The sequence below is a fragment of the Orycteropus afer genome, unplaced genomic scaffold (genome assembly GCF_000298275.1).
Source record: "Orycteropus afer afer isolate SDZICR_OR568_19922 unplaced genomic scaffold, OryAfe1.0 scaffold00010, whole genome shotgun sequence".
Lineage (NCBI taxonomy): Eukaryota > Metazoa > Chordata > Mammalia > Tubulidentata > Orycteropodidae > Orycteropus > Orycteropus afer.
In genome coordinates this window covers 11,856,619-11,868,559 of record NW_006921597.1, presented here as the reverse complement: position 1 = coordinate 11,868,559, position 11,941 = coordinate 11,856,619, and the positions used below count along the sequence as shown (strand labels likewise).

The 11,941-nt window shown below is 39.1% G+C and overlaps 1 protein-coding gene across 1 annotated transcript in view; it reads right to left on the bottom strand.

Moving 5' to 3' along the window:
- The window catches only part of BCAS2 (BCAS2 pre-mRNA processing factor), a 26,214-nt gene that overhangs the window by 12,968 nt on the left and 1,305 nt on the right, over positions 1-11,941 (bottom strand). The window contains exons 3-4 of the mRNA XM_007948915.2: positions 8,335-8,405; positions 3,669-3,830 (exon numbers count right to left, since the gene is read on the bottom strand). Coding sequence (XP_007947106.1) covers positions 3,669-3,830; positions 8,335-8,405 — 233 coding nt within the window. The remainder of the gene's footprint in view (positions 1-3,668; positions 3,831-8,334; positions 8,406-11,941) is intronic.

The window sequence follows — 11,941 nt, the reverse complement described above, 5'->3', positions numbered from 1 at the left end:
AGTATATGTGAACTGCTGTATGAAAAGTGAATTTACTCTGTAAATCTTCACCCAAATCCTAATAAAAAAAAAAAAAAAGAATGAGGTACGTGTCAGAGTTGGATTGTATTCCAGGTCTTTTCAACTCTAGAACCAAGTTTACCCTGATTTTGAGCATTTATATCACTTCTTAAACTGTCATCATTTTTCATAGATGAAAAATACCTGACACAGGGACACACCTTTAGACCGCTTTTTATCTGTGTATTTCTATATCCATATCTATCTTAGCACTCTCTCCTGTCTACTACTAACTCAAGAAAGGAGAGGAAAAGGAAACTTTTGTGGAAGGCTGGAGATACAGAGTCCAGTCCAAGTCTGCTCTGACCAGCACAGGGAAAGGCTGAATGATACAGACATACCATATGATTATCATTAAAGAAGTGATTCAGCAGCAGATTTCAATTGCTTTTCTTTGGAAAATAACAGCTTTAGTGAGATATAATTCACACATTATTTCAATTTCCTTTTAAGGCAGCAGATAATCACCTTTCTGGTCCATTTCAACCATTATTGGCTCTGCTGTGCTCTTGCTCCAGATTCAACATTGTTTGCTGGACTTTGTGACTCAAATTTCCTGCTGCTTACCTGAATTACTCTTTTATCTCTGACTGCTTTCCTTTCACTAGCTGTAATTGTCTCAAGAGTCATTCTTTACACAGCTGTGTCTCCCTAGGCTTTCCCTCAGCTCATCCCAATTCATGTAGCTTCAATTACTACTTTATGCAGAGGACTATCAAATTTAGTACTCACTTATGGGACACTGAGCTTCTGTAAAGGGTGATGGAAAAATGTGGGAACCGATAAGGGTGGTAGCTGAACAGCGTGTTGAGCCCATTGTCACTGAACTGCGGTTCTTGTGAAGAATGCTGAAACGGCGAATGTTTTGTTCATGTTTACCACAATTGAAAAAAAAAAAAAATTAATACTCTATTTCTGGCCTCTGACCATTAACAGGGTGTCTTCCTTTGAATTACCTCTTACCGAAAGCCTAGTTTATTTGCTGCCTTCACCCTTTGTGATGATTAATGTTACAGGTCAATTTGACAAGGCTATGATTCTCAGTGGTTTGGCAGACACTAATCACCTTCAATTTTATGAACTGATATGAGCAGCCAATGAGTTGGAAGAGGAGTTTCCTTGAAAGTGTGGCCTGGATCCATGATATAAATGGATGTTCTGGCAAAGCTTGCTCTCTTCTTTCAATCCTACACTTTTTTTTTTTTTGACACTTGACTTTTGGTTCCTGGGACTTGAGAAGCCTTTGGCCTGCCTCCTGACTTGTATATTTTGGATTCATCAGCCTCTGCAACCACATTAACCAGTAGAAGCCTTCACTCTGCCAGAAACCTTCAACCTACTACCTGACCCATGGATTTAGGACTTACCAGCCTCATAATTCTATGAGCCATTACCTCACAGTTGAGTGAACAATTTGAAATAAAATTTTCTCTATATATATCTACATACGCTTCAATGGTTTTGCTCCTCTAGAGAACCCAGACTAAAATACCCTCCTTCCATCTTCTTTAAGTACATAGGTCCCTTCTTAAGCACAGTGATACTTCTAAATGAAACGGACTCCACTGTTATCAAGGGAGTCAGAAGACCTGGGTTCTAGTCCCAGCTCTGCCCTAAACAGATGTGTGTCCTTAGATGAGTCCCACTTGACGATGCTGTAGCTTTGCACTTTATCTGTAAAATCAGGGGCTGTTCTTTCTAAAGGTTTCCCCTTAGTCATAAAATTCTAAGTTGCAAGTATAGTATTTTCTCCTTATTACTGAAATACTATTTCTTCAGCAGTCCTGCATGAAGATTGTCTTAGACTTAAAAGCTCTTTGCCCATAGGTATGACACCTTCAAAACTTTGCATGAGGAAAGAAAATTTACTTTGATAAGATATAGTACATCTCCTCTGGAGACGTGTCCACTGGGTTTGGAGGAGACAAAATATGCTCAGAGGAAAAGTTAAACACTACAGAGCATTATGTGATTAAATGAAAAATAAATGATGTACATAGTATGTACATGTACATAGTTACTCAGAGAAGGCAGAAATAATTTTAGAGAGAATTTCAATCAGGGAAGACAAGCAAGTAGACCTGAATTGGGTCTTAAGTTGAATTTGGGTAGGAGAGATAAGGCCATTCCAGAAGGAGGAAAGGCATGAGCAAAGACTAGAAGCCGGGTTCATGATTATCAGAAAGAGGAGTCATTTGGCTTGAGTGAAAGTCTACGATGGAAGTTTAGAAGGCCTTCCATGCCATGCTAAATAGTTTGGACCTTATTTTGCAGGTAATCAGGAATTATTAAAGGTTTCCAGGCAAGTGACAGACAAGTTAAAAGCAATGTTCTTTGGAATTCAATGTTCTTTCCTCTGCATCCATGTTTTCCCCCATTCCTGGAATATTCTCCTTCTCTAAATATTCAAACTACAACCTTGTCGTTGTCAGTTCTACTATACACCTAGGAACTCTTACAAAACATACAAATACACTAGTAGAACCACTGTCTGCCAACTCTATACATGGTAAATGACCCTCATTCTTAACGTCCCTTCTTTGAATGTTGGTAATTTATACATCAAACACACATGTAGCATTTGCACCTACAATGCCAAAATGGACTACTGGTTATTTTGCATAGAACATCTTGTATTCTCAAACTATATAAACCTTCTTAAGAATAAGATCACATTTTTTCCACACTGTGAAACAGACATGTTTTTGATCAATCTGCTTCTTAAATGTCTTAATAACCCTGACCTCATTCTTTCTTTTTTTCCCTCTGGCAACAAATTCACAAAAGAAACATAGTATACGTTATGTACTATTTTCCAAACTCTAAATTTTGCCCATTGGATCATTATGTTGCCATAGAAAGTTAAAACACTATTGTCTGAAGTTTTGAGAAAAGGTATTTATCATGTTGAGGTCTTGCTTTACTTTATACAGTTATGCTTCAGGAAACATACTCCAACAAATAGTTTTATAGTCATGACATTTAATGGACTTTTCTTAAACTGCTGAGAGACTCAGGGGATTTTAGGCTCCAAGGGACCAAAGACATAATCTAACCCCCAAACTTTACAAATAAGGAAACTAAACTCTAGACAGAAAATAAATGGTAAAGCCAGTAACACAGAACAGAAATAGGTTCTCAGAGGTTGGAAGTTTCTGGCAGCAAAATCCTTTCTGGTTAATTCTATAGTCATAAAGAATTCCCACATTTAAGATTATATCTCACCAAATGTTGTTGTTTTTATGTGCCACTGAGTCGGCCCCGACTCATAGCGACCCCCCTTGGGTTTCTGAGGTGATAGGCTTGAATCACCAGCCTCCTGGTTAGCAGTCAAGTGCCTTAGGTACTACACTACCAGAGCTCCTTCTCACCAGATAGTAGTCTGTAAATCAGACCTCTGTATTCCTAAACTTTGAGGTAAGTCTCAAAAGCAGTAGTCTTTTATATGGGTTGGTAGATTTAGGGTATAGTCCTAAGCCAGAGTCTAGCAATATTTATTTTCACTCCTCTTCCCCTAGCTTAATCCCTGCCCCCTACTTTAGAAAATAACAAAGCTGGTGGTGGAATGGGTTTTAAACAAATAAACTCAGCAAAGAAATACTTCTTACTCATTATATACTTTCCAGGCATTGCATCCATGCTGTGACATTAGTTCCAGGTTCTCAATTCGAACCGCTTGGTGTTCTAACTGGGCCATAGAATTGTTTACACATTCTTGCCATGCAGTAATATCATTTTTCTGACCCGAGGAAGGGGCTGGAAGCTCATATCTGAAATTAAACAACAAAAAAGGAAAATAAAATATATTCCCCTAGACCTTAATTCCTCCTAAGAGAGTGTCTCAGGGGTCTATGCATATTGTAAATACCACTTAAGACTAAAAATAAGATGCAGACTTTGCAATAAGAAACCCCCTTATCCTAAGAATCAATTAATTTACAAATGAGATTGAACATCATTAATTACAATTGCAAAAAAATCATTCACTTCAATGTCAATAGAAAGACACGTGACAAGCTATGATACATTCATAAACAGTAGTTATATTAGCTATTATATGATGTTATAGAATATTTAATAACAAGATGTCTGTAATATATTAAAGGAAAAAAGTAAGATATGGAAAACTGTGCTATGCTACCACACTTGTAAAACACACATACCCCTCTAGAGAAAAAGATGGAGAATATAATAATTCTTTGTATTTGGACCTCATGTCATATTCTCACTTTCTTTAACACTGCCAGTATAGCCAGCAAATATATGTGTCAGTAAGAAATATATTTTACCCTGTGACTCAGTACATAAATATGCATAACTAAAGTTTCACAAAATATTACTTTTACAAGCAATGTACTCTGATATTTCCTATTGACTTCTTTTAAAAAGTGCTGGTGATGCTTTGCTAAATTTATTTCACAACCCACTGCTTCATGGGTCACTATCTACAGTTTGAAACATACTGCCAAAATGGAGTTGGTATCATATTAGGAATGTTTAGAGCAGAGGCAACAAAACATGTGAGACTCCTAGAAGTTGTCCACCTCATAGCTCTGTCCTGTCTTCATCACTCAGGCCAAAGAGGAAAATGGAGAACAAGAAAAAGAAATTCTAGTACCTTGGTGTGATGGTTAAAGATATGTGTCACCTCAACTAGACTATGATTCTCAGTAGTTTGGCAGATACCATGCAGTCTCCTTCCATCTTGCAATCTAATGTAAGCAGCCAATCAACTGAAAGTGATGTTTCCTTGGCAGTGTGGCCTGCTTCCAATAAATAAATGGATGGTCTAGCAAAGGTCACTCTTTCTTGACCCTGCACTCTTCTTGTTAACGAATCTCTGGCTCTTGGCATGGAAGACTGAATCAATCTCTGGTCTGCTGCTTGATTTGCAGATTTTGGATACATCAAACCCTGTAACCATATGCACCAACAGAGACCTCCAACCTGGCGCATGACCTGCAGATTTTGGGTTCATCAGCACCTGCAACCACTGGAGTCAGCAGAGATCTTCACCTTATCACCTGACCCACAGATCTGAACCTTGCCAGCCCCCACAACTGCACGAGGCATTTCTTTTTCTTTCTATATTTATATATACTTCACTGGTTTTGCTCCTCTAGAGAACCCAGACTAAGACATTTGGCACCGAGGATATTTCCAGAGAAACAAAATCTTTTTTGCTATTAATTTTTATTGTGATTTGGGTGAAAGTTTACAGAGCAAAATGGTTTTCCATTCAAAATTCATACACATTTTGTGACCTCGATTGCAATCTCCACAATGTAACAGCACTCTTCTCACTTCTTCCCTGTGTTTATCATTTTCCTTTGTCATTCCTTTCAATCCCTTCCTGCCTTCTGAGCTTTAACCCTGGGCAAATGCCACCCTTTTAATTTCATATGGTTGATTGTTCTAAGAGAAATAAAATCGTAAGGATGAGTTTTCTGAACTGGTTCTCAGGTCTGGCTAGACTTAAAGGCACTGACTCTATTTTCAGTAGCAAAGAAGCCACTGTTAATCTATGGTGTGCCATGGCAATAAGTATCACCACCAATGTATCAAATATCTGTGAGAAACAAGGATCTGGGTGATTGTATATATGATACTTTTCTACAGTTTTGTCAGAATGAGAAGTATACGGAAGCTGGATGGCTGGTGGGTCCTGCTTTCACTAGACAAAATGGTGTCAGAAAAAGATGAGCTCAGGGCTTCAGAGTCACAGCCCAAGTGCTACATAAACGATCTGAAAGTTGCCACTCGGGTCCCGAAAGAAATGCCTCTGATGCCTTGGATCAAAGGGCTCACTTTACAGCAAATGAAGTGCCGCACGGGCCCACGCTCAGGTTATTCACTGGTCTTACCATGTTCCCTATCACCCTGAAGCAGCTAGCTTGAAAGAATGATAGAATGGCCTTTTAAAGCAAATTACAGTGCCAGGTAGGTGGCAATGCCTTACAGGGTTGGGGCAATGTTCTCTAGGAGGCTGTATATGCTCTAAACCAATATTCAGCATATGGTGCTGTTTCTCTCGCAGCCAAGATTCGAGAGTCCAACAATTAAGTGGTATGAATGAGAGTGGTACCACTCATTATTACCCCTAGTGACGTACTTATAAAATTTCTGCTTCTTGTCCCCGTGATCCTGTCTCTAGATCTAAAGGTCTTAGTTCCATAGGGAGGAATACTCCCACCAGAAGAAACACTGATTCCATAGAACTGGAAGTTAAGAATGTCACCTAGCCACTTTGTGTTCCTCCTGCTTCTGGATCAACAGGCAAAGAAGGGAGTTACTACATGAGCTGATGTGACTTAACCTGATCAGCAATGGGAAAATGAACTGATAATACATAATAGAGAGAAAGAGTAGTATGTCCTTTAGGATGTTTCTTAGTACTACTCTGCCCTGTGATTAGATTCAACAGAAAACTACAGTAACCCAGTTCCGACCTGACCAGTAGCTCAGACCCAAACTGGCAAAGGGCACTCACTTTCTTGACCCTGCACTCTTCTCATTGCCTGACCTCTGGTTCTTGGGATGTAAGTCTGCAGAAGTCTCTGGCCTGCTGCCTGCTTTGCAGATTTTGGATTCGCCAACCCCCACAACTCCTTGAGCCAGCAGAGACTGCCACCTGATTGCAGATATTGGGCTTATCAGCCCCTGAATTAGGTGAGCCAGCAGAGGTCTTCAGCCTGTTGTCTAACCCATGGATGTGGGACTTGCCAGCCCACGCAAGTGTGTGAGGTATTTCTTCAAAGTAAATTTCTCTCTCTCTTAGATATGTTTCACTGGTTTTGCTCCTCTAGAGAACTCAGACTAAGACACATAGCCCCACAGACTCAAGCCCTTCTTAGAGTATGCTGAAAGGACAGCCCTGTTGTTCACGTATCCCACTGTGCTAAATAAGAGGCATGGTGGGCAAATTCCATTGGGAAATGGATCCAGCCTCTCCTCATTTCTCCATCTTTGTCACTAGCTACTTCAAATGTCACTCTCTCTCTGACTCCAGCCAACCAGAACTGTTTCAGAGCTCACAAGTTAAGAGGACACAATCCTTCAGACTGCCAAATAAGCAGATGCCAGCCCTTGCTGGCTTTCACTGCCCCTGTAGGTTGATTCATTCCCTGGAACAACTCACAGAATTTATAGAGCGTATCATACCAATTTATTACAATCAGAAAAAAACAGAGATACACAGGACAAAGTACAAGAAAGCTACAGAGTCTTCATGTCCCTCTGTATCTCCTGTGCATGGATCTCTTTTTCCAATCAGGAAGCTCATGAAGTCTCATGCTTGCTGTTGTTGTTATGTGCCGTGGAGTCAGACAACTCATAGTGACCCCTCCTTGAGTTTCTGAGACAGTAACACTACGGAAGTAGATTGTCCAACCTTCCTTCCAAGGAGTGGCTTATGGACTTTATTTAGCCTCATTGCCTAAGTAGGACTGGGGCGGGGGGAAGCCCTCAATGTATATGCATGACTAACTAAATCACGTTCCTCTCCCTTCAGGACTTTCCCTCCAAGTGTGGTCTCTGCAGCCTGGCCAGCCCCCACTTGTTTGCACAAATCTTCAAGTGTTGTCTGGAGGTGATGATAAAGATACTTTGATTACTCAAGATTCCAAGTGTTATCTTTCGGGAACCAGAGACAAAGGCCAAATCGAGTTTTCTCACACCTTCTCTTGCAGGACTCTGCTCTGACAGATTACATTACCAGTGGTTCTCACCGTTCCACAGTATTTTAACATTGAAAAGGAATGCAGATGTTAACCAATCCAATTCTCTGTTTTAGAGAAAGTAACAAAGGGTGCCTACCCCCTACCCCAAGGAGAAAGGAAAGAGAAACAGTGGCATGGGAGGAGAGACAGCAAAGCCAAAGTCAAACTATTAACCAGGCACACTACAATCATTAATGCTGTCTTTTATAAGAGTGAAGCAGAGTAATGATAACTCCTAACACTGATTATAGTACATGCATGTGATTAGAGAAGAACTAGATGTTTAATCAGGGGTATTTCCTTGGGAATTCTTAAACATGAACTTCAATTCACATTACAATCATTCCCCTGTTGTAGGAATTTAAATATTTTTGCACTTTTAAATGATGCAAAGAATATCTTTCAATATTAAAACAGTATTATATGAACTACTACTATATGAAACAAAACAAAACAGAAACGCATAGGTTCTCCCCCACCCCCAACATTTACAACTTTACTAATAAATTCAAGTGAACAATGACTGAACTCTGCTGAACTCAGAAACAGGACTTACCGTTTCATACTGAGCAATTCAATTGGTTGTCGAGCAGCCAATCTGTCAAATTCATTTCTCATTATGTCGGTCTGATGTGTAAATCAGAGAAATAATTATTTCCAAGATTGTAACTACAAACTGAAATTAGCAATCACCAAGCATAATGAATCTAACCTATGTGGGTATTTATATACACTATTATCAACTGTTCGAACAGAACAAGGGGATACTGCATGGTTTAAAATCAGGAAGGTAGTGTGTCAGAGTTGTATCCTTTCTCCACACTTATTCAATCTGTATGCTGAGCAAATAATCCAAGAAACTGGACTAGATAAAGAAGAATGTGGCATCAGGATTGAAGGGAGACTCATTAACAACCTGAGATATGCAGAGGACACATCTTTGCTTGCTGTGAGGATGACTTGAAGCACTTACTGATCAAGATTAAAGACTCAGGTCTGCAGTATGGATTACACCTCAATATAAAGAAAACAAAAATCCTCACAACTGAACTCATAAGCAGCATCACAATAGATAGAGAAAAGATTGAGGTTGTCAAAGAGTTCATATTGGTTCTACAATTAATGCCAACAGAAGCAGTAGTCAAGATATCAAAAGACATTGCATTGGCAAATCTGTTGTGAAAGACCTGTTTCAAGTGCTGAAGAGCAAAGATATCTCCTTGAAGACTAAGCTGTGCCTAACCCAAGCCATGGTATTTTCAATCACCTCATATGCGTGTGAGAGCTGGAGAATGAATAAGGAAGAAGAGTTGATGGTTTTAAGTTGTGGTGTTGGCAAAGAATGTGGAAAGTACCTTGGACTACTGAAAGAACTAACAAATATGTCCTGGAAGAAGTGCAGCTGGAATGTTCCCTAGAAGCAAGAATGACCAGACTTCGTCTCACCTACTTTGGTTATGTTGTCAGAAGGCACCATTCTCTGGAGAAGGATGTCATGCTTGGTAAAGCGGAGGGTCAATGAAAGAGGGGAAGGCCCTCAACAAGATGGACTGATGGATGACATTACCTGTAGCAATGGGCTCAGGTATAGATCATGAGGCTGGTATAGGACTGACCAGGCTTTTGTTCTGTTGTACATAAGGTCGCTATGAGTGGGAGACCACTCACAGCACATACCAACATTATCAACTGCTGTCGAATCAACTCTGACTCATGGTGACCCCATGTATATCAGGGCAGAACTGTGCTCTGTACGATTTTCAAGGACTGATTTTTTGGAAGTAGATGGTCAGGCCTTTCTTCTGCGGTGCCTCTGGGTGGACTCAAACTTCTAACCTTTCAGTTAGCAGCCAAACACATTAACAGTCTGCACCAACCAGGACCTCCTAGGTATTTATATTATCAATTATATGGATCATATCCCTTCCTTCATGTCTTTGCTGAACTAAATGCTATTTAGAAGCAGCAGCAGCAAACATACACACACAGTGAATTCATTTATCTTCCATTCCATAACAGGCTTAGACAGGAAAAATGGCATATAAATAAGGACTCCACAGAAAAAAGAATTAGTCCTAATTCAGTGGTTCTCAATCCCAGTAGTACATTAGAATCAGCTGGGCAGCTCTGAAAACAATTCAAATCCTGGCCACCTCTCATCTTTCTCCTCTATTTCTATTTAGTTGGTCTGACATGGGGCCTGGACACAGATATCAGAATTTTTGGTTTTCATTCACCATCTGACCCTAAAGTCAAGTCAGTGTTGAAAAAAAAAATGGATCTCAGTATTCACTGGGAAGAGGGAAAAGAAGAGAGAACTTGGACATAAAATAATGTTCTTTGGAGTGATGAGCCTAAACCTGTATTTTCTTTCTGGTCCTGGCTATCATTTTCATGCTTTGCTTTATGCAATATCCAATATGCTACAGGTTTCAAGTATTCTAACAATGAAACACTAAAAAGCAAACAAAAAGTTTTTTAACAGCTTTATTGACATGCTATATAATTCACATACCAACCTACCTATTCAAAATACAAAAGTCAATGAGTTTCAGTAATATTCAGATACAATCATTACCATAATCAATTTTAGAACATTTTCATAACCCCTCTAAAAAAACTCCACACCCCTGAGCCATCACCCTTCTATTCTTTTCTCCTCCTTGTCTGTAAGCAGCCAATACTCTACTTTCTTTTTTCATAGATTTCCTTTTTCTGGAAATATGAATGGAACTGATTAATATGTGGAATTTTGTACTTATTTCACTTAGCATAATGGTTTCAAGGTTCATCTATGGTACACCATGTATCATTCCTTCATTCCTTTTTATGGCTGAATAATATTCTATTGTACACATATACCGCATTTTGTTTATCCACCAATCAGCTGGTAGACATTTGGGTTGTTACCACCTTTGGCTATTACGAATAATGCTACTATAGCATTCATGCACGAAGTTTTTGTGTAGACCTCTGCGTTCATTTCTCGAGTATACACCTAGGACTGGAGTCACTGAGTCTGTTTAAAGTTTTCCATTAAGCATTTCTCATTATAGACAGATATACAACTCTACAAAAGTGTGGCAATCTAGTTTCCTTCAGAAAACTAAGGCATTTTAGCTAAAAGGTTATGCACAATGGAAAGGAGTCACAACTGATAATGAGATAAGATACAAACTATAAAAATGCAGTACATCTTGAGCCATGTAACACAGAAGCTCTTATCTAGCTTACATTGCCAGTATGTGACAGATCTGGAATTTTTCCCTTGAAAGACAGAGCCCATGATCATGGGGTACTTGTAGGATAAAATGAGATATCATTAAAAGTTCTTCTGGGCATATCAGGCATATAGTAAACATTAATTAAATAAAACTGCCTTAGAAGATCTTCACACACACAATTGCTAAATATTTCGCATTCTACATTGTGCCAGTGTTCTACGTGATGACGATATAGTGATGGATAAAACGACAAACAAGGTGCCTGTTCACAGAGCTAACAGTCAATCTCATTTCGGCATAGATAGGCCTTCCTAAGAATCCAACCTAAAGCAGCCACCGAGTCACTTTATCATATTATTACTTTCTTTGTACAGCATTTATGAATAACCTACTATTGTGGATTTGTCTGTGTCAATACTCTACGAAATAGCATTTCATAGAAACATCTCCCTCCTACTTAAAAATCTGACCAACATTTTTTCATTTAATTTCAGTATACATACTGCTTTTTAATAACAAAATCATTTTTATAAATAAAAGTTTATGTGAGATGTGGAGAAGGAAGCCTAAATATATTATGTACTGTAATGCCTAAAACAATGCAGTAATTTAGAAATGATATTTTACATTCAGCAGATTAGACCCTATTTAGTAAGGTGGATTCACTTCTAAGGTAAACAATTTAAAATGGCAAATAGGTAATTTAGACATGGTTTGCCCTTTCAGTTATTCTCACTCACTCAGTAAACATCTAGGCTTTAATACAAAGCCCGCCCTCCAGTGGTACTTAAGCATATTAAAAAAAAAAAAAAAAACAACTAGATCTCCTGTTTTAGAGTAGACTAGGTTGGGCAATCCTACTTCCGTAGTGATACTGCCTCGGAAACCCAAGGAGGGGTCGCTATGAGTCAGGGCTGACTCGACGGCACATAACAACAA